The sequence below is a fragment of the Pseudophryne corroboree genome, chromosome 9, assembly GCF_028390025.1.
Source record: "Pseudophryne corroboree isolate aPseCor3 chromosome 9, aPseCor3.hap2, whole genome shotgun sequence".
Classification (NCBI taxonomy): domain Eukaryota; kingdom Metazoa; phylum Chordata; class Amphibia; order Anura; family Myobatrachidae; genus Pseudophryne; species Pseudophryne corroboree.
Window position 1 is genome coordinate 464,607,751 of NC_086452.1, and position 22,791 is coordinate 464,630,541.

A 22,791-nucleotide genomic window follows, 5' to 3' on the forward strand; every position below is an offset into this window, starting at 1 on the left:
ATGGGCACCGGGTTTGGAATGTCCACGCTACACCTACGTTATGGGTGGTGGTGGTGGTCACTTTGTAGATAAGAAATGTGGCTTTTACGAGAGTAGGGGCCACAGATGTGGCTTTCACTTCTCTCTGGAGAAGTTGCCCATAGCAACCAATAGCTTCTAGCTATCATTTTATAAAATATACTAGATAAGTGATATCTAGAATTTAATTGGTTGCTATGGGAAACTTCTTCAACTGTCCACTGTAGAAGGTCTGATACATCTTCCCCTAAATAATTTTCCCAACAAGAAGATGCATCTTCCCACCTACCCTTCACCACTAGTGTTCCTGTGCTGCTAGCTGTCCCAAAATGATTGGCGGCCGTACAAGTGTAGCTCCCAGCATCGGCTTTGGTAAGGTTAGAGATCTTCAGGCTCCCATCGTCCAAGACGGAGATTCTGTAAGAGAGAGTGGACAAGGTGTGAGGCACTGCATGCCTTACTGGCCGTGTGGTGGACATCTATATGCTAATTACTCTGTTCGTTAAGAAAGAATTAGACCTTCAGCCGATTCCTTCACATCTTTCTTTCCTATGTATTGGGTTCAAGTTCATAAAATGCAACAGACCGGCTCAGCGGTGAGACACAAATGGCTTTGCAGTGCAAGATGGGAAACTAACCTGGGTTCCGTATATTATGTTGACATTTCTAAATTATAATGTAGGCTCTATAGTGGCAACAGGTGCTCCATCACGGCCACTTGGAAAAATAAGAATTTACTTACCGATAATTCTATTTCTCGGAGTCCGTAGTGGATGCTGGGGTTCCTGAAAGGACCATGGGGAATAGCGGCTCCGCAGGAGACAGGGCACAAAAAGTAAAGCTTTAGGATCAGGTGGTGTGCACTGGCTCCTCCCCCTATGACCCTCCTCCAAGCCTCAGTTAGGATACTGTGCCCGGACGAGCGTACACAATAAGGAAGGATTTTGAATCCCGGGTAAGACTCATACCAGCCACACCAATCACACTGTACAACCTGTGATCTGAACCCAGTTAACAGTATGATAACAGCGGAGCCTCTGAAAAGATGGCTCACAACAATAATAACCCGATTTTTGTAACTATGTACAAGTAATGCAGATAATCCGCACTTGGGATGGGCGCCCAGCATCCACTACGGACTCCGAGAAATAGAATTATCGGTAAGTAAATTCTTATTTTCTCTATCGTCCTAGTGGATGCTGGGGTTTCTGAAAGGATCATGGGGATTATACCAAAACTCCCAAACGGGCGGGAGAGTGCGGATGACTCTGCAGCACCGAATGAGAGAACTCCAGGTCCTCCTTAGCCAGGGTATCAAATTTGTAGGATTTTACAAACGTGTTTGCCCCTGACTAAATAGCCGCTCGGCAAAGTTGTAAAGCCGAGACCCCTCGGGCAGCCGCCCAAGATGAGCCCACCTTCCTTGTGGAATGGGCATTTACATATTTTGGCTGTGGCAGGCCTGCCACAGAATGTGCAAGCTGAATTGTATTACACATCCAACTAGCAATAGTCTGCTTAGAAGCAAGAGCACCCAGTTTGTTGGGTGCATACAGGATAACAGCAAGTCAGTTTTCCTGACTCCAGCCGTCCTGGAACCTATACTTTCAGGGCCCTGACAACATCCAGCAACTTGGAGTCCTCCAAGTCCCTAGTAGGCGCAAGGCACCACAATAAGCTGGTTCAGGTGAAACACTGACACCACCTTAGGGAGAGAACTGGGGACGAGTCCGCAGCTCTGCCCTGTCCGAATGGACAAACAGATATGGGCTTTTTTGAGAAAAAACCCACCAATTTGACACTCGCCTGGCCCAGGCCAGGGCCAAGAGCATGGTCACTTTTCATGTGAGATGCTTCAAATCCACAGATTTGACTGGTTTTAAACCAATGTGATTTGAGGAATCCCAGAACTACGTTGAGATCCCACAGTGCCACTGGAGGCACAAAAGGGGGTTGTATATGCAATACTCCCTTGACAAACTTCTGGACTTCAGGAACTGAAGCCAATTCTTTCTGGAAGAAAATCGACAGGGCCGAAATTTGAACCTTAATGGGCCCCAATTTGAGGCCCATAGACACTCCTGTTTGCAGGAAATGCAGGAATCGACCGAGTTGAAATTTCTTCGTGGGGCCTTCCTGGCCTCACACCACGCAACATATTTTCGCCACATGTGGTGATAATGTTGTGCGGTCACCTCCTTCCTGGCTTTGACCAGGGTAGGAATGACCTCTTCCGGAATGCCTTTTTCCCTTAGGATCCGGCGTTCCACCGCCATGCCGTCAAACGCAGCTGCGGTAAGTCTTGGAACAGACATGGTACTTGCTGAAGCAAGTCCCTTCTTAGCGGCAGAGGCCATAAGTCCTCTGTGAGCATCTCTTGAAGTTCCGGGTACCAAGTCCTTCTTGGCCAATCCGGAGCCATGAGTATAGTTCTTACTCCTCTACGTCTTATAATTCTCAGTACCTTAGGTATGAGAAGCAAAGGAGGGAACACATACACCGACTGGTACACCCACGGTGTTACCAGAACGTCCACAGCTATTGCCTGAGGGTCTCTTGACCTGGCGCAATACCTGTCCCGTTTTTTGTTCAGACGGGACGCCATCATGTCCACCTTTGGTATTTCCCAACGGTTCACAATCATGTGGAAAAACTTCCCGATGAAGTTTCCACTCTCCCGGGTGGAGGTCGTGCCTGCTGAGGAAGTCTGCTTCCCAGTTTCCACTCCCGGAGTGAAACACTGCTGACAGTGCTATCACATGATTTTCCGCCCAGCGAAAAGTCCTTGCAGTTTTTGCCATTGCCCTCCTGCTTCTTGTGCCGCCCTGTCTGTTTACGTGGGCGACTGCCGTGATGTTTTTCCCACTGGATCAATACCGGCTGACCTTGAAGCAGAGGTCTTGCTAAGCTTAGAGCATTATAAATTTACCCTTAGCTCCAGTATATTTATGTGGAGAAAAGTCTCCAGACTTGATCACACTCCCTGGAAATTTTTTCCTTGTGTGACTGCTCCCCAGCCTCTCGGGCTGGCCTCCGTGGTCACCAGCATCCAATCCTGAATGCCGAATCTGCGGCCCTCTAGAAGATGAGCACTCTGTAACCACCACAGGAGAGACACCCTTGTCCTTGGATATAGGGTTATCCGCTGATGCATCTGAAGATGCGATCCGGACCATTTGTCCAGCAGATCCCACTGAAAAGTTCTTGCGTGAAATCTGCCGAATGGAATTGCTTCGTAGGAAGCCACCATTTTTACCAGGACCCTTGTGCAATGATGCACTGACACTTTTCCTGGTTTTAGGAGGTTCTTGACTAGCTCGGATAACTCCCTGGCTTTCTCTTCCGGGAGAAACACCTTTTTCTGGACTGTGTCCAGAATCATCCCTAGGCACAGCAGACGTGTCGTCAGGATCAGCTGCGATTTTGGAATATTTAGAATCCATCCGTGCTGTTGTAGCAGTATCCGAGATAGTGCTACTCCGACCTCCAACTGTTCCCTGGACTTTGCCCTTATCAGGAGATCGTCCAAGTAAGGGGTAATTAAGACGCCTTTTCTTCGAAGAAGAATCATCATTTCGGCCATTACCTTGGTAAAGACCCGGGGTGCCGTGGACAATCCAAACGGCAGCGTCTGAAACTGACAGTGACAGTTCTATACCACGAACCTGAGGTACCCTTAGTGAGAAGGGCAAATTTGGGACATGGAGGTAAGCATCCCTGATGTCCCGGGACACTATATAGTCCCCTTCTTCCTGGTTCGTTATCACTGCTCTGAGTGACTCCATCTTGATTTGAACCTTTGTAAGTGTTCAAATTTTTTTAGATTTAGAATAGGTCTCACCTAGCCTTCTGGCTTCAGTACCACAATATAGTGTGGAATAATACCCCTTTCCTTGTTGTAGGAGGGGTAATTTGATTATCACCTGCTGGGAATACAGCTTGTGAATTTTTTCCCATACTGCCTCCTTGTCGGAGGGATACCTTGGTAAAGCAGACTTCAGGAGCCTGCGAGGGGGAAACGTTTCGACATTCCAATCTGTACCCCTGGGATACTACTTGTAGGATCCAGGGGTCCTGTACGGTCCCAGCGTCATGCTGAGAGCTTGGCAGAAGCGGTGGAAGGCTTCTGTTCCTGGGAATGGGCTGCCTGCTGCAGTCTTCTTCCCTTTCCTCTATCCCTGGGCAAATATGACTCTTATAGGGACGAAAGGACTGAGGCTGAAAAGACGGTGTCTTTTTCTGCTGAGATGTGACTTGGGGTAAAAAAGGTGGATTTTCCAGCTGTTGCCGTGGCCACCAGGTCCGATGGACCGACCCCAAATAACTCCTCCCCTTTATACGGCAATACTTCCATGTGCCGTTTGGAATCTGCATCACCTGACCACTGTCGTGTCCATAAACATCTTCTGGCAGATATGGACATCGCACTTACTCTTGATGCCAGAGTGCAAATATCCCTCTGTGCATCTCGCATATATAGAAATGCATCCTTTAAATGCTCTATAGTCAATAAAATACTGTCCCTGTCAAGGGTATCAATATTTTTAGTCAGGGAATCCGACCAAGCCACCCCAGCTCTGCACATCCAGGCTGAGGCGATCGCTGGTCGCAGTATAACACCAGTATGTGTGTATATACTTTTATATGATATTTTCCAGCCTCCTGTCAGCTGGCTCCTTGAGGACGGCCCTATCTATAGACGGTACCGCCACTTGTTTTGATAAGCGTGTGAGCGCCTTATCCACCCTAAGGGGTGTTTCCCAACGCGCCCTAACTTCTGGCGGGAAAGGGTATACCGCCAATAATTTTCTATCGGGGGGAACCCACGCATCATCACACACTTCATTTAATTTATCTGATTCAGGAAAAACTACAGGTAGTTTTTTCACATCCCACATAATACCCTCTTTTGTGGTACTTGTAGTATCAGAAATATGTAACACCTCCTTCATTGCCCTTAACGTGTGGCCCTAATAAGGAATACGTTTGTTTATTCACCGTCGACACTGGATTCAGTGTCCGTGTCTGTGTCTGTGTCGACCGACTAAGGTAAACGGGCGTTTTAAAACCCCTGACGGTGTTTTTGAGACGTCTGGACCGGTACTAATTGTTTGTCGGCCGTCTCATGTCGTCAACCGACCTTGCAGCGTGTTGACATTATCACGTAATTCCCTAAATAAGCCATCCATTCCGGTGTCGACTCCCTAGAGAGTGACATCACCATTACAGGCAATTGCTCCGCCTCCTCACCAACATCGTCCTCATACATGTCGACACACACGTACCGACACACAGCACACACACAGGGAATGCTCTGATAGAGGACAGGACCCACTAGCCCTTTGGAGAGACAGAGGGAGAGTTTGCCAGCACACACCAAAAAACGCTATAATTATATAGGGACAACCTTATATAAGTGTTTTCCCTTATAGCATCTTTTTATATATTTCTAACGCCAAATTAGTGCCCCCCCTCTCTGTTTTAACCCTGTTTCTGTAGTGCAGTGCAGGGGAGAGCCTGGGAGCCTTCCCTCCAGCCTTTCTGTGAGGGAAAATGGCGCTGTGTGCTGAGGAGATAGGCCCCGCCCCTTTTTCGGCGGGCTCGTCTCCCGCTCTTCAACGGATTCTGGCAGGGGTTAAATATCTCCATATAGCCCCCGGAGGCTATATGTGAGGTATTTTTTGCCAAAAAATAGGTTTACATTGCCTCCCAGGGCACCCCCCTCCCAGCGCCCTGCACCCTCAGTGACTGCCGTGTGAAGTGTGCTGAGAGCAATGGCGCACAGCTGCAGTGCTGTGCGCTACCTTAAGAAGACTGAGGAGTCTTCTGCCGCCGATTCTGGACCTTCTTCTCTTTTCAGCATCTGCAAGGGGGCCGGCGGCGAGGCTCCGGTGACCATCCAGGCTGTACCTGTGATCGTCCCTCTGGAGCTAATGTCCAGTAGCCAAAGAAGCAAATCCATCCTGCACGCAGGTGAGTTCACTTCTTCTCCCCTAAGTCCCTCGTTGCAGTGATCCTGTTGCCAGCAGGACTCACTGTAAAATAAAAAACCTAAGCTAAACTTTTCTAAGCAGCTCTTTAGGAGAGCCACCTAGATTGCACCCTTCTCGGCCGGGCACAAAAATCTAACTGAGGCTTGGAGGAGGGTCATAGGGGGAGGAGCCAGTGCACACCACCTGATCCTAAAGCTTTACTTTTTGTGCCCTGTCTCCTGCGGAGCCGCTATTCCCCATGGTCCTTTCAGGAACCCCAGCATCCACTAGGACGATAGAGAAATGTAGATTTTGCCATAAAGTTGACTTGTTGAAATGTGGACAACTCACTCTAACATTTTCATTGTCGACATTACAACTATACAGACATCATCTGTCAACATTTTAACCATGTTGACGTTCTACAATCTGACATTGTGGCGATGACATTATGACTGTCTATGTAGTTATTGCCTTAGTTACAACTTACCTCGGTGTGTCAACACCAGGCTTCCTCCTGGCAAAAATTGCCCTGGTTGAGGAGTTTTTTGTGGTCTTACAATTTAAAGGAGTCATAAAAATGAACGTACGCCTTCACTAAGTCACCGACAGCACCTAGATCACTAGTGCTATCCAAGTCAGATGGGGCTTCCTCCATCCCATCTTTCCTTTTTACAACTGTTGGGAGCTGCCGGAGACATTTTCAGACCTTACTCCCACCGAAGCTTTGTGTCTTGGAGAGTTCATGGCCTGTTACCTTGGTCTGGATAATCAGGTTTTTTACCGACTTAGCAAATGGGCATGGTGACAAATGAAACACAGCAGAACACTTTACATTGATGTAACTTGTTCTGCAAGATGAGAAAACTTTCCTCTAACGAATGTTCTGGGAACCGTGCATGCTGGCAGAGTCATCTGATGGCATGTGGGCACAGGTGCAGCCACAATCACAAGAGCAGGATGGTGCCCATACATTTGTCGCCGTATATTCAGGCAGGCGATGTAGCTTTGCTTGTTTATTTGGCTAAGGTGACTTATGGAACAAGACGTAGACGTTTGGCAAGCAAATTCAGGAAGCAAGTTTGAAATTTAAATCTTGGAGAGCTTGTAAAGTGCCCAAAATAGCGCATGCTAAACCGGCAAACGTTAGCGCCCATTCAGGGCTGGCCAAGGCTTGAGACGGAAACCTTTGAGCTTCTTTGTATCGCTGCTGCACATCGCTTGCAAATAAATGCCATTAACTCGCCGGCATAACCATGTCATTATTTTCTGGCTAATATTGTTAAATCCTGTGTCAGCCGCTGCTAATACAAATACTTGTCAGGCTCGGATGGCTCCAATCCACCCTTATCAGCCTATACATCACAGCTTCTGCATACCCAATTTATGTTATTTTTGTCGCACGCCTCGCTGCTGTGAAACACTTACTGGTTCCTCATTTCCGCTAATCCCTTGTGACACTATGCAGAGAGGAACAGTCCCTGCTGTAAAGGCTATTCATATGTCCGCCCATTGGGCCATTGCTTTGTCCACTGGGCACTCTCAGCATGATACGGTCTAGTACACACAGCAAGAGAACCCTACCGTCAGCCATACTGTGCCCCGCTTATTAGTGCTCATCATTGCAGGACAGGGGATATTGGCTCAGCATGTTCAGCCCTATAGAAGCAATCTTGCAGAAGTAATGAATACAGTCAGGACACAGGCTCTTGGATTCCTCTTCTTGCTTTTAAGAGCTAATTAACTCCGAACGTCTCCTTATGTTCAGTGACAATCACTCCACGGCCTCCTCGGATATATTATCTTGTATCTCTGTATGTTCCTGCATGGTCTCACAGCAGAACACACATTGGGCTATGTTCTACACCATCTGGTACAGAAAATGTGTCTTAGTTACAGCAGGGACTAGCACGCTATTTGTTATCTTAATAGTGCCAATATACCCTCTCCTTATGTACACACAAATACACAAATACATAAATAGGAAAAACATCAGAAGTTTTGCAGCATTCAGTCATCCACGGACTTTGCAGCTAAGAGTGTCCCGGCACACACTCTTATACCCAAAATGTGTCTTATTCATTACTAATGCCACAAAAGTACAGTGTGTGAGTACCCTGGACACTGGCACTAGCATTACTAGATGCCAAAAGACCAGTGAACCGCGTTGTGCATTGCTCCGCACGGCGTTGCGCTTAATCTGCAAGTTTATACTCCTTTGCAGCAAAAACACTAGTGCCTAGTACACTATGGGGCTGGTTCTGAACTGGGCAAAAAGCCAGTACCTGTGCACCTGGGTAACACAATGCTGCACTGCAGGTGGGGCAGATGTAACCTATGCACCTGAGTAACACAATGCTGCACTGCAGGTGGGCAGATGTGACCTATGCACCTGGGTAACACAATGCTGCACTGCAGGTGGGGCAGATGTGACCTGTGCACCTGGGTAACACAATGCTGCACTGCAGGTGGTGCAGATGTAACCTGTGCACCTGGGTAAAACCATGCTGTGCTACAGGTGGGGCAGATGTAATATGTACACCTGGGTAACACCGTGTTGCACTGCAGGTGGGGCAGATGTAACCTGTAACCTGGGTGACACCATGCTGCACTGCAGGTGGGGCAGATGTAACATGTACACCTGAGGAACACCATGCTGCACTGCAGAAGGGGCAGATGTAACCTGTGCACCTGGGTAACAACGTGCTGCACTGCAGAAGGGGCAGATGTAACCTGTGCACCTGGGTAACAACGTGCTGCACTGCAGTAGGGGCAGATGTAACATGTGCACCTGGGTTACACCATGCTGCACTGCAGAAGGGGCAGATGTAACCTGTGCACCTGGGTAAGGTGGGGCAGATGTCGCGTGTGCACCTGGGTAACACATGTTGTACTGCAGGTGGGGCAGATGTAACATGTACACCTGAGTAACACCATGCTGTGCTACAGGTGAGGCAGTTGTAACGCATGCACCTGGGTAACACCATGCTGCATTGCAGGTGGGGCAGATGTAGCGTGTGCACCTGGGTAACACCATGTTGTACTGCAGGTGGGGCAGATGCAACCTATGCACCTGGGTAACACCATTCTGCATTGCAGGTGGGGCAGATGTAACCTGAGCACCTGGGTAACACCATGCTGCATTGCAGGTGGGGCAGATGTAGCGTGTGCACCTGGGTAACACCATGTTGTACTGCAGGTGGGGCAGATGCAACCTATGCACCTGGGTAACACCATTCTGCATTGCAGGTGGGGCAGATGTAACCTGAGCACCTGGGTAACACCATGCTGTACTGCAAGTGGGGGGCAGATGTAACTTATGCACCTGGATAACAGAGTGGTGTAGATAGTGGATTGTATATAGTCACCTGTTTGCAGAGCGTGGCTTGTATATAGTCACCTGTTTGCAGAGCGTGGCTTGTATATGGTCACCTGTTTGCAGAGCGTGGCTTGTATATGGTCACACTGTGAGCGCTGTTTGCAGAGCGTGGCTTGTATATAGTCACACTGAGCACTGTTTGCAGAGCGTGGCTTGTATATGGTCAAACTGAGCGCTGTTTGCAGAGCGTGGCTTGTATATGGTCACACTGTGAGCGCTGTTTGCAGAGCGTGGCTTGTATATAGTCACACTGAGCACTGTTTGCAGAGCGTGGCTTGTATATGGTCACACTGAGCGCTGTTTGCAGAGCGTGGCTTGTATATGGTCACACTGTGAGTGCTGTTTGCAGAGCGTGGCTTGTATATGGTCACACTGAGCGCTGTTTGCAGAGTGTGGCTTGTATGTGGTCACACTGAGTGCTGTTTGCAGAGCGTGGCTTGTATATGGTCACCTGTTTGCAGAGCGTGGCTTGTATATGGTCACCTGTTTGCAGAGTGTGGCTTGTATATGGTCACACTGTGAGCGCTGTTTGCAGAGCGTGGCTTGTATATAGTCACACTGAGCGCTGTTTGCAGAGCGTGGCTTGTATATGGTCACACTGTGAGTGCTGTTTGCAGAGCGTGGCTTGTATATAGTCACACTGTGAGCGCTGTTTGCAGCGCGTGGCTTGTATATAGTCACACTGTGAGCGCTTGTTTGCAGAGCGTGGCTTGTATATGGTCACCTGTTTGCAGAGCGTGGTTTGTATATGGTCACCTGTTTGCAGAGCGTGGCTTGTATATGGTCACACTGTGAGCGCTGTTTGCAGAGCGTGGCTTGTATATGGTCACACTGTGAGCGCTTGTTTGCAGAGCGTGGCTTGTATATAGGCCCTCATTCCGAGTTGTTCGCTCGGTAAATTTCATCGCATCGCAGCGATTTTCCGCTTAGTGCGCATGCGCAATGTCCGCACTGCGACTGCGCCAAGTAAATTTGCTATGAAGATAGGATTTTTACTCACGGCTTTTTCTTCGCTCCGGCGATCGTAGTGTGATTGACAGGAAATGGGTGTTACTGGGCGGAAACACGGCGTTTTATGGGCGTGTGGATAAAAACGCTACCGTTTCCGGAAAAAACGCGGGAGTGGCTGGAGAAACGGAGGAGTGTCTGGGCGAACGCTGGGTGTGTTTGTGACGTCAAACCAGGAACGACAAGCACTGAACTGATCGCAGATGCCGAGTAAGTCTGAAGCTACTCTGAAACTGCTACGAGGTGTGTAATCGCAATATTGCGAATACATCGTTCGCAATTTTAAGAAGCTAAGATTCACTCCCAGTAGGCGGCGGCTTAGCGTGTGCAATACTGCTAAAATCGCCTTGCGAGCGAACAACTCGGAATGAGGGCCATAGTCACCTGTTTGCAGAGCGTGGCTTGTATATGGTCACCTGTTTGCAGAGCGTGGCTTGTATATGGTCACACTGTGAGCGCTGTTTGCAGAGCGTGGCTTGTATATAGTCACACTGAGCACTGTTTGCAGAGTGTGGCTTGTATATGGTCACACTGAGCGCTGTTTGCAGAGCGTGGCTTGTATATGGTCACACTGTGAGTGCTGTTTGCAGAGCGTGGCTTGTATATGGTCACACTGAGCGCTGTTTGCAGAGTGTGGCTTGTATGTGGTCACACTGAGTGCTGTTTGCAGAGCGTGGCTTGTATATGGTCACCTGTTTGCAGAGCGTGGCTTGTATATGGTCACCTGTTTGCAGAGCGTGGCTTGTATATGGTCACCTGTTTGCAGAGTGTGGCTTGTATATGGTCACACTGTGAGCGCTGTTTGCAGAGCGTGGCTTGTATATAGTCACACTGAGCGCTGTTTGCAGAGCGTGGCTTGTATATGGTCACACTGTGAGTGCTGTTTGCAGAGCGTGGCTTGTATATAGTCACACTGTGAGCGCTGTTTGCAGCGCGTGGCTTGTATATGGTCACACTGTGAGCGCTTGTTTGCAGAGCGTGGCTTGTATATGGTCACCTGTTTGCAGAGCGTGGCTTGTATATGGTCACACTGTGAGCGCTGTTTGCAGAGCGTGGCTTGTATATGGTCACCTGTTTGCAGAGCGTGGCTTGTATATGGTCACACTGTGAGTGCTGTTTGCAGAGCATGGCTTGTATATAGTCACACTGAGCACTGTTTGCAGAGCGTGGCTTGTATATGGTCACACTGAGCGCTGTTTGCAGAGCGTGGCTTGTATATGGTCACACTGTGAGTGCTGTTTGCAGAGCGTGGCTTGTATATGGTCACACTGAGCGCTGTTTGCAGAGCGTGGCTTGTATGTGGTCACACTGTGAGTGCTGTTTGCAGAGCGTGGCTTGTATATGGTCACACTGTGAGTGCTGTTTGCAGAGCGTGGCTTGTATATAGTCACACTGTGAGCGCTGTTTGCAGCATGTGGCTTGTATATAGTCACACTGAGCGCTGTTTGCAGAGCGTGGCTTGTATATGGTCACACTGAGCGCTGTTTGCAGAGCGTGGCTTGTATATAGTCACACTGTGAGCGCTGTTTGCAGCGCGTGGCTTGTATATAGTCACACTGTGAACGCTTCTTTGCAGAGCGTGGCTTGTATATGGTCACCCTGTGAGCGCTTGTATGCAGAGCGTGGCTTGTATATGGTCACACTGAGCGCTGTTTGCAGAGCGTGGCTTGTATATGGTCACACTGAGCGCTGTTTGCAGAGCGTGGCTTGTATATGGTCACACTGAGCGCTGTTTGCAGAGCGTGGCTTGTATATGGTCACACTGAGCGCTGTTTGCAGCGTGTGGCTTGTATATAGTCACACTGTGAGCGCTTGTTTGCAGAGCGTGGCTTGTATATGGTCACACTGTGAGCGCTGTTTGCAGAGCGTGGCTTGTATATAGTCACACTGTGAGCGCTTGTTTGCAGAGCGTGGCTTGTATATGGTCACCCTGTGAGCGCTTGTATGCAGAGCGTGGCTTGTATATGGTCACACTGAGCGCTGTTTGCAGAGCGTGGCTTGTATATAGTCACACTGTGAGCGCTGTTTGCAGAGCGTGGCTTGTATATGGTCACACTGAGCGCTGTTTGCAGAGCGTGGCTTGTATATAGTCACACTGTGAGCGCTTGTTTGCAGAGCGTGGCTTGTATATGGTCACCCTGTGAGCGCTTGTATGCAGAGCGTGGCTTGTATGCAGTTGCACTGTGCGCGAGTTGTGTGCAATTTTGCATTCCACTTCCAGATGAAAAGGCGCCACTGGGGTGTTCTCAAGGTGGTGGTGTTGTGTGCAGGTGTGTCGATGGAACTGCAAGCTGCACAGCCAGGGATTGCTGATCCGCGGGAGCCTTTTCAGACATATGAGGATCTATATGTGATGCAGTAATCTGACATTTTTAGAGGATTTTCCACATTTGTTCACTTGATAGATGATACATAAAGGACGCCCATGGTCAGCAACAGTACTCAGAGAGGCTGTGGCATTTGCACAATGCAGAACTGGCATTAAGGTACGCTAGACAGACTGTTGTGCATGTAATTCCTTTCAGCAGTTTCTCAAATCACCCCGTCTAGCTCCAACATTTACTCCACAGTCAATGTCACATTTCTTACCCTATTCTAGTGTTTGGTCTGAACAACAACTGAACCTCTTGACCATGTCTGCATGTTTTTAGCATTGGGTTGCTGCCACATGATTGTCTAATTAGATATGTGTATCGATGTGTAAGTGTACAGGTGTACCTAATGAAGTAGCCAATGGGTGTGTACATATGTTGCCCCGCGGTTTCACCCCCTTGTGATGTGTGAATGAATGTGACATCTTATGGATGTGCTGGGCTCTTTGTGTGAAACAGAGCTTTATAAATATGTCGCTACGTCATGAGGGGAACTCTTCAAATACAACGTTCTATTCAGGTAAATGGACCTAAATACCTGGAAAGTATTGAGAGAACGTAGTTCCATGGAAGATATTGAGAGAGAATACTTGGTGAAGAACATGGTCACACAACAGTCACAGATGGCTGAAAGCAAACTGCAAGAGAACACTGAGCTTGAGGCAGTTCAGCTTTGGCCTTTCAGCTGGACGTTAACACTCCGATAGACTATAAAGGCTTCATAGACCAGCAGTTTGCCAAACATTAAGGACTCTATATGAGCGCTGAAGTTACAACTGGAACGTAGGGATACAGATCTTGGTAAACAGTAAGCTGCAAGGGAACCCAGCCATTGTAGGAAGACATATCCTTATGAGGATCCCCAGCCTCATTTAGAGTTAGGACTAAATGTATCCAGAAGGTGGCATTTTGCACCATTGCAGAACCATGCTGTGTTGCTGGGGGAGGGGAGCAAATTTGAAATGTGTGGTCCGCTATAGAGCTGGGAGGAGTTTGTGTCTTAGCTCTACTTTGTCACACTTCACAGTTAAAATGCACCTGCCTAATGTACACAGTGGAGGTAGCAATTTTGTGGGCTGAAGAAAATCCATGAGAATGCAGCCCATCCAGAAACTAGCACCCAAAGACATCGCTGAGCCTTATTAATCCCTGGGAGCAAGTGACATCACTGAGAGTGCAGCCTATACAGTCATTAGGAACCAGTGACATCACTGAGAGTGCAGCCTATCCAGTCATTAGGAACCAGTGACATCACTGAGAGTGCAGCCTATCCAGTCATTAGGAACCAGTGACATCACTGAGAGTGCAGCCTATCCAGTCACTAGGAACCAGTGACATCACTGAGAGTGCAGCCTATTCAGTCACTAGGAGCCAGTGACATCACTGAGAGTGCTGCCTATCCATTCACTAGGGACCAGTGACATCACTGAGAGAGCAGCCTATCCATTCACTAGGGACCAGTGACATCACTGAGAGAGCAGCCTATCCATTCACTAGGGACCAGTGACATCACTGAGAGAGCAGCCTATCCATTCACTAGGAACCAGTGACATCACTGAGAATGCAGCCTATCCAGTCACTAGGAACCAGTGACATCACTGAGAGAGCAGCCTATCCATTCACTAGGAACCAGTGACATCACTGAGAGAGCAGCCTATCCATTCACTAGGGACCAGTGACATCACTGAGAGAGCAGCCTATCCATTCACTAGGAACCAGTGACATCACTGAGAATGCAACCTACCCACTCTCTAGGAACCAGTGACATCACTGAGAACGCAACCTATCCAGTCACTAGGAACCAGTGACATCACTGAGAGAGCAGCCTATCCATTCACTAGGAACCAGTGACATCACTGAGAGAGCAGCCTATCCATTCACTAGGGACCAGTGACATCACTGAGAGAGCAGCCTATCCATTCACTAGGAACCAGTGACATCACTGAGAATGCAGCCTACCCACTCTCTAGGAATCAGTAACATCACTGAGAACGCAACCTATTCAGTCACTAGTCAGTAGACATTGACATCACTGACAGAACAGCATACACATTCACTAGCTTCCAGTGATATAGCTCAGGTAGCCATTTTGTGGAATATAGTTAGAATGCCACCAGCACCGCAATGAGGGCACTGTTGCCTAGGAAACTGATAGGCCGAATCCTCATATATATGGGTCCCGCCCACAGAGTGTCTGCCTCCTCTGTGACCAGGCCTCAGATGTGTCAGACTATGGGGGACATTTACTAAGCAGTGATAAGAGCGGAGAAATGAGCCAGTGGAGAAGTTGCCCATGGCAACCAATCAGCATTGACGTAACATTTATAATTTGCATAGTTTAAAAATATACAGAGCAGTTGATTGGTTACAATGGGCAACTTCTCCACTGGCTCACTTCTTCACTTTTATCACTGCTTAGTACATCTCCCCCTATGTGCTGTTCCATGAATGAATCTCCCTATACTCTAGTGTCATTATGAAGGGTTTGACCACAGTGACTTAACTTGTAAATGAAAATGCACAAAGCGTCTCACCTGGGGTTCAGCCGCAGTGGGTCCCTTCCTTTCCTCCACGTGATGGTCGGTTTAGGCGAGGCCTTAGGTTTGCACTCAATCAGGACAAAACCGCCGACCTTTCCTAAGGTCACTCTTCTGACAAACGCTGCGGTGAAGTCAGGGCCCACAGCTACGGAGAGAGAGAGATAGCAAATATAGTGACTGGCTTCTAACGACCCGTATTAAAGGGCACCTGCAGCCACTGTGTAGACTACATCAATCAACAGCTATGATCTTGCAGGGTAGGAGCAGTAAGAACTAGTGACCCGTGATGCTTTGTCATGAAGTAATAATGCGTTCCTTCCAAGTTTATTAGTTTATGGTGACCAGCAGAAAGAATGAATATTGCCTAGATTGTTGAAGCTACCTACCTGAATCTGAACTGTGGAAGTAAGGTAGGTAGGTTGGAGGAAGACAGTCCATTTAGTAGAAATGGTAGTTACATAGGGGCAAATGTACGAGGCCTTGGAGAGAGATAAAGTGGATGGAAATAAAGTACCAACCAACCATACAACCAACCAACCAACCAACCAACCAACCAACCAACTCCTGTCATTTTTTCAAACACAGCCTGTAACATGGCAGTTAAGAGCTGATTGACTGATACTTTAGCTCTCTCCACTTTGTTTCTGTCCAAGGCTCAAGGGCAGATGTACTTAGCCTTGGAGAGAGATAAAGTGAATGGAGATATAGTACCAACCAACCAGCTTCTAACTGTAATTTTTTAAATACAGCCTGTAGTATGGCAGTGAGGAGCTGATTGGCTGGTACTTTATCTCTCTCCATTTTATTTCTCCCCAAGGCTTAGAAGTTAGTACAGAGGTTCTCATACGCGGTCCTCAAGGCACCCCAACAGTCCATGTTTTAGGTATATACATGGCTCAACACAGATGGTTAAATCAAATTGACTGAGGTGCTAATTAAGTCACCTGTGGCCAAGCACGGACAAGCTTAAAACCTGGACCGTTGGGGTGCCTTGAGGACCGCGTTTGAGAACCTCTGAGTTAGTACATCTCTCCCACAGGTACGGGAAACACAACAGGGGCCTGTGCACAAAACTGCAGTCAGCCATTAGTAACTGTTGTCTGGACTTTTCTCCTCGGGTTGGTCTGAATCAATAATATAAGATGTTAGTCTGCGTAATGCGGATATGTCGGATGCACAGTTCCTAACACAGGAGACCCGTCTGCGATGGCCTCAGATGCTGCAGCCCTGGGGAACTGCTTGATTTAGTCCTTAATTTAATCTCACCAATAACCCTCAGCTCGGCGCTGGAATAAATGGTTCCGTGTTTGTTTTCTGCCAAGCACTGGAACATTCCGGAGTCTGAGCTGTTCACAGACGTGATGGTGAGGCTTCCGTGTTCAATCTGGAGACGGCCCTGGGGAATATGTGAGGAGCGAGAGGGGACAAGTGAAAAACAAGGTTGGAGAACAGCAGTAGGACATAATACAGGAGCGTGAGGTGGCGTCACATAGGCGATTTGCCGCAATAACAGGCAGAAATGCGCAGCATTCGCAGAGTTTTGTCCCTTGGCGCCAGGCTGTAGCGCAGGGGAGCGTTACATATACAGTAAAACGAGCGCGACTAAGATGGGAAGACATAGCACGCAGCGGGCACCACTCCTGACTGCCCCCGGAGGAGCATTCGTTCCTCACTTTTGTCTACGCGGGGGCGACCGAATGCAAGTGGTCTGCAATGCCATACAGGAGGGTTGGGGGACAATGAAAAGACAGTACAGTGTATAATAAATAACACTACAACTCTGGACACAGCAGCTGGTAGCTTGGGTGGGTAATGGGGTCCATTAGGTAATCAGCTGAAAATTGCGCCTATTAATCATGGGAACGGCTATCAGGTTTCCAGCCACTGAGAGAGGTAAGAGGACAATGAAGGAGTGGAGTCAGGAAGCAGAGAGCCCAATTCTAGGGGCCCTTTTCGGTGCAGCTATCCACCAATCTGAGTGCAACACTGTCTGCCTCCCAGCCTGCAGCCAGACAGTGAATGACTGTCAGCTTGCTAATTGGTGGATGGCAGGAGCTATCCACCAATCAGAGTGCAACACTCTCTTCCTGCCTCCCAGCCGGCAGACAGACAGTGAATGGCTGTCAGCTTGCTGATTGGTGGATGGCAGGAGCTATCCACCAATCAGAGTGCAACACTCTCTTCCTGCCTCCCAGCCTGCAGCCAGACAGTGACTGGCTATCATCTTGCTAATCCCCAGATTTGCTGCTGCTACATTAGCATTATATGGTATTATGCCGGCACCTTGGTGCAAATTTACCAAACATCACATTTCTAAACACACCGTTCGGCGGCTCTGACCCATGTTTTTTACACAGCAACAGGAATTAAGGCAAAATCAGGCTTATTCAGCATTCATTACTATTGCCGTTTGAAAAACATCGGTGAACGCCAGCGGTCATCAGTGCGACGCGCGGATATTTGCCCAGTTGTGCACACCCCGGTGTTGTCCTTACTTTGCTCTGCAGGCGTTGTCCGTTCTTCAGCCAGGTGTATGTCGGCTTTGGGCGTCCGCTCGCTTTACACTCCAACAGAATGTTCTCCTCGATCGCTATGTGCGCATCGTTAATCTTCTGCACCCAGGTTGGAGGAGCTAGAATTATAATGGTTTTATATCTATTTGTTACTGTCATTCCAACGTCATGGTGTCTACGGTAATTCAGGGGTCGTTGAACTACCACAAGTACCGCACCCAGAATGCACCAGTAAGGCTGACAACTATTGGCTATCACTACCTCAGGTTACTGGGTGCGTGAGTTCTACCCTCCCAAATACACAGAGGGCCTTATTCAGATGCGGTCGCAAAGTTGCTATTGGCCCTCATTCCGAGTTGTTCGCTCGCTAGCTGCTTTTAGCAGCATTGCACACGCTAGGCCGCCGCCCTCTGGGAGTGTATCTTTGCTTAGCAGAATTGCGAAAAGAAAATTCTTAGCAGTTTCTGAGTAACTTGAGACTTACTCCTACACTGCGATCAGCTCAGCCCGTTTCGTTCCTGGTTTGACGTCACAAACACGCCCTGCATTCGGACAGCCACTCCCCGTTTCTCCAGACACTCCCGCGTTTTATCCTGGCACGCCTGTGTTTTTCCGCACACTCCCAGGAAACGGTCAGTTTCCGCCCAGAAACACCCACTTCCTGTCAATCACACTCCGATCACTTCAACGATGAAAATTCTTCGTTCGGACGTGAGTAAATCTACTAAGTTTTGTGCTAAAATACTTAGCGCATGCGCACTGCGTACCATGCGCATTTTCGCCTTAATCGCTCCGTTGCGAAAATCGGCAACGAGCGAACAACTCGGAATGACCCCCATTGTACGCAAATCGTTGGTGTTTTCTTACGGTGCATGTGCACTGGCTGAACTGCGCTGATGGTCACAATGAGGGATTAGTTGCACAGTGAGTGACAGGAAGACAGCATTTGGGGGGTGGGAATGGGGCGTCGTCGGGTAAACAACCATGGCCGTTCAGATGGCGTTGTCTGGGCATGCATAAATTAGCAGCTGCAATCTCACTTGCTACTTGAGAGCCCTCAGCGTCCCGGGAGACCAGCCCAGCCTGCGCGTCCACAGAGACACTCAGACTCTGCTACATGACCCGGAACCAATGTCTCAGCAATTATACGTGTCGGACAGTGGGCGTCCCTATGCTCAGGTTAGCGTCTACCCGTATTAGCATACAATCGCAACTGCGCACTGCAGAAGATAGCAACGGCAGAAGCCGGAACAACCACATCTGAATCAGACCCATACCGTACAATTCATTACAAATAGATTATTCCAGTGCTTCTCAACCGTCCAGTAGCCCCAACAGGTTGTGCTTTGAGCATTTCTGCCTGTGGAAGCAGGTGGTACAATTACTGGCCCAGCTACATAGATTTATTCCCCTGTGTGCGATTAAAGAAATCCAGAAAACACGGCCTGTCAGTGGTTGAGGATTGCCGTTGAGAAGAACTGGCTTATGCCAAATGATGCCGCCCCCTCGCAGTATCCAAGTTCTACTACCGCGCCCTAATCATACCAAAATATGTGAGCTGCCCTCGCACCATGTTCTTCCCACGTGTATTCTCGGCAACGCATTCGTACGGTCCGGCGTCTTCCTGCTGGAAGTTGGGGATCTCCAACACTCCGCTGGAGCGATGCCGGCGCACTTTGCGGGATATCGCCTTGCCGTCTGCCCTCCTCCAGGTGATGGTTGGGACTGGGCTACGGTGAGACAGACACAAGAAATGGGATATAAAAGTCCCCCATGATATATAGGTGTGCTTTGCCCGTGTGTGAGGTATATACTCAAAGTCCACAAGCCTGTGTGTATAGTATGTCTGTGTGTGGCACATGGTTAGGCATGTCTGTGGCACTCCAGCTGCTGTGGAACTACACCTCCCAGCATGCCCTGCCACACTTTTGCTGTTAGGGCATGCTACAACTATGGGGGTAATTCAGAGTTGATCGCAGCAGCAAATTTGTTAGCAGTTGGGCAAAACCATGTGCACTGCAGGTGGGGCAGATGTAACATGTGCAGAGAGAGTTAGATTTGGGTGTGGTGTGTTCAAACTGAAATCTAAATTGCAGTGTAAAAATAAAGCAGTCAGTATTTACCCTGCACAGAAACAATATAACCCACCCAAATTTAACTCTCTCTGCACATGTTACATCTGCCCCACCTGCAGTGCACATGGTTTTGCCCATCTGCTAACAAATTTGCTGCTGCGATCAGGTCTGAATTACCCCCTATGTCAGGCCATGCTGGGGCATATAATTCCAAAGCAGCTGGAGGTTGCCTACCCCAGACATACTGTATATGAGCATTAGATGACTTGTATAATGCAGTTACATTGCGACGTTAACATGTGACAAGGAGACTTTTTTAAATAGTTACAATAAAATGACATTATGTTATTACATGTAGGACTGGCAGATTATAAGGCGTACAGTTACTAAAGTGTGGGTTTATAGAAGTGGAGAGGTTGCCCTTAGCAACCAATCAGATTGTAGCTATAATCTTCTAGATGGTGCTAGATAAATGATAAGTAGAATGTGACTTCTATAAAACCTGCACTTTAGTAAATATACCCCTAAGAGTACACACACACACTTCTGTAACCACAGTTAATCTCTGGAGACGAGACGGACGCAAAGCGGCAGCAAGTGCGGACAGCCACGGAGCTATAATTATTACCTTCTGCTGCTGCGAGTGTCATTATATCACCTATTACCCAGACTGTTTGTTACACTTGTGGCCATACACACAGTACGTCTTTATGGTACTGTATGTGTTAGAACAGAAGGTATTAATCACTTAACTGACGATTTCCCCCCGACCCCCCAAAAAATGCTCTGAAATTGTCGGGGTTTTTTAATGAGTGAATTAGGTGAAGAACATGAATTTAACCCTATCCCAAATGGTTTTAATTAAAACATTTCAAAAATAAATAAAATATGTTTTTGATTTTTTTAAAAAAAAGTAAATTTTCCACAAACATCGAAACATCGATTTGGAACATTGCGGCCATCAGGGAACATCGCGACTTTAATTTTGAAAGCCGTGATAGCCTCCAGGTACACAGTGAAGGGTGGCTTGGGAGGGGGGGTTAATTTACACTCCCCAGCGGCTGCTATTGTCTGCAGCCGCTGGAGGGAGGGGGGGGGGGGGGGGATCCTGCCATGCTGACCAATCAGCAGTGATCGGCAGCACAGCAGTCAGTAGGGGAGAGTGCGGGGAGGCAGGGGAACCTTCCGGTCCCTCTGACAGCATCAGCGGAGGGAAGTTTCCCTTCCCTGCTGCTGCTAACACTGTTTATCGGACTGGCCACATCCTGTGCTCCCAGGTCAGATAAAACACTTGCAGGCATCGTCACATCTGATACCAACATGCCAGGCAAGTGGCTAGAGATGTAACATCGCTACATATTGCACTAATTAAAAGTACAAAGAAAGTAGAAAATAAATAAAACTGGAGAACAAAACAATAAAGTATTAGTGATATTTTTGTGAGTGCGCCTGTTTCTGTTGCCGTTATTAAATTTAGTCTGTAATAAACAATCTGCTGTATAAATAAGGGGGTTATTCAGAGTTGTTAGCAAACCAAAAAAGTTAGCAACTGGGCAAAACCATGTTACACTGCAGGTGGGGACAGACAGAGCCGGCCCTAACCAATATGATGCCCTAGGCAAAATTTTAGATGGTGCCCCCTAGCACCACCGCTGGTTCCGCCTCTGACCTTGCACCTCTTTCCCAGCACCATCACCCCTCATCCATAGCAGTCCTTATTTTGGGGTTTGTACCCCCTATATTTTAAATAGGAACAGTTCGCACATTTGGCGCACAGCCCAAAAAGGGGTGTGTTTTTGCTGGCAAGGGGCATGGCCACACAATAGTACCCCCAATTCCAATTACGCCACACAGTACTGCAAACTTTATTCACATTTGATCATGCGATAGTGTCCATAATTCATATTACATCCCACAGTAGTATCACTTTACCTTATAAACGTTACATTAGAGCCCCTTATTCACATTACATCACACTGAATTGCTCCTTATTCACATTCACATTACACCACACCATATTGCTCCTTATTCACATTAGAGGACACAGTAGTGCCCTTTCTATACGCAATGCCACATAGTAGAGCACCTTATACACATAATGCCACACAGTAATGCCGCTTACACATATGAGACACATTATTACTGTCCCTATAAACATAATGTGCCTTACACATTATGACAACCTTTATTAATGCCCTTTTACACATAATGTCCCTTACACATATGCTGCACATTATTAATGCCCTTATACACATAATGACACACATAGTGCCCCCTACACATTTGCTGCACATTATTAGTCCTCTATACACATAATGACACACATACAGTAGTACCCTGTTACACATATGCCGCACACTATTAATGCCCTTATACACATAATAACACACATAGTGGCCCTTTACACATATGTTGCACATTATTAATGCATTTTACATGACACACATAATGCTCCTTACACATATTCTGAACACTACTGCACAACCAACCCACTCACATGCACACAGCACTCACACTGCCACTAACACTGTGACCTCTGCCTCTGCTTGGATACAGATGTGTCCTCATAAATCTTGCCTCAATGCTAACGTCGGGCACATTATTTTAATGAAAATGCATCTTATTTGCATTGCTATGTGGCTAGGATGAACAAGCAGCTTCTGCTGATTAAACTGATATGCAGCATGCCTATATTCTATGTGAGACTGTGGCTGTATCTGCATATGAAAGGATACACACAGAATATAGGCATGCCGCATATCTTTTTAATCAACAGAAACTGCTGATGCCCCTAGGCATATCAAATGCCCTAGGCAATTGCCTAGTTTGCCTATGCCTATGGCCGACTCTGGGGACAGATGTAACATGTGCAGAGAGAGTTAGAGTTGGGTGGGGTGTGTTCAAACTGAAATAT

At 47.9% G+C, this 22,791-nt stretch overlaps 1 protein-coding gene across 4 annotated transcripts in view; it reads right to left on the reverse strand.

The window, feature by feature from the left end:
- LOC134958605 (contactin-4-like) overlaps positions 1-22,791 on the reverse strand; it is a 399,552-nt gene that overhangs the window by 46,630 nt on the left and 330,131 nt on the right. For all 4 annotated transcript variants that reach the window (XM_063941309.1, XM_063941311.1, XM_063941308.1 and 1 more), the window contains exons 8-12: positions 19,348-19,532; positions 17,785-17,921; positions 16,556-16,685; positions 15,284-15,434; positions 308-435 (exon numbers count right to left, since the gene is read on the reverse strand). In XM_063941309.1, coding sequence (XP_063797379.1) covers positions 308-435; positions 15,284-15,434; positions 16,556-16,685; positions 17,785-17,921; positions 19,348-19,532 — 731 coding nt within the window. The remainder of the gene's footprint in view (positions 1-307; positions 436-15,283; positions 15,435-16,555; positions 16,686-17,784; positions 17,922-19,347; positions 19,533-22,791) is intronic.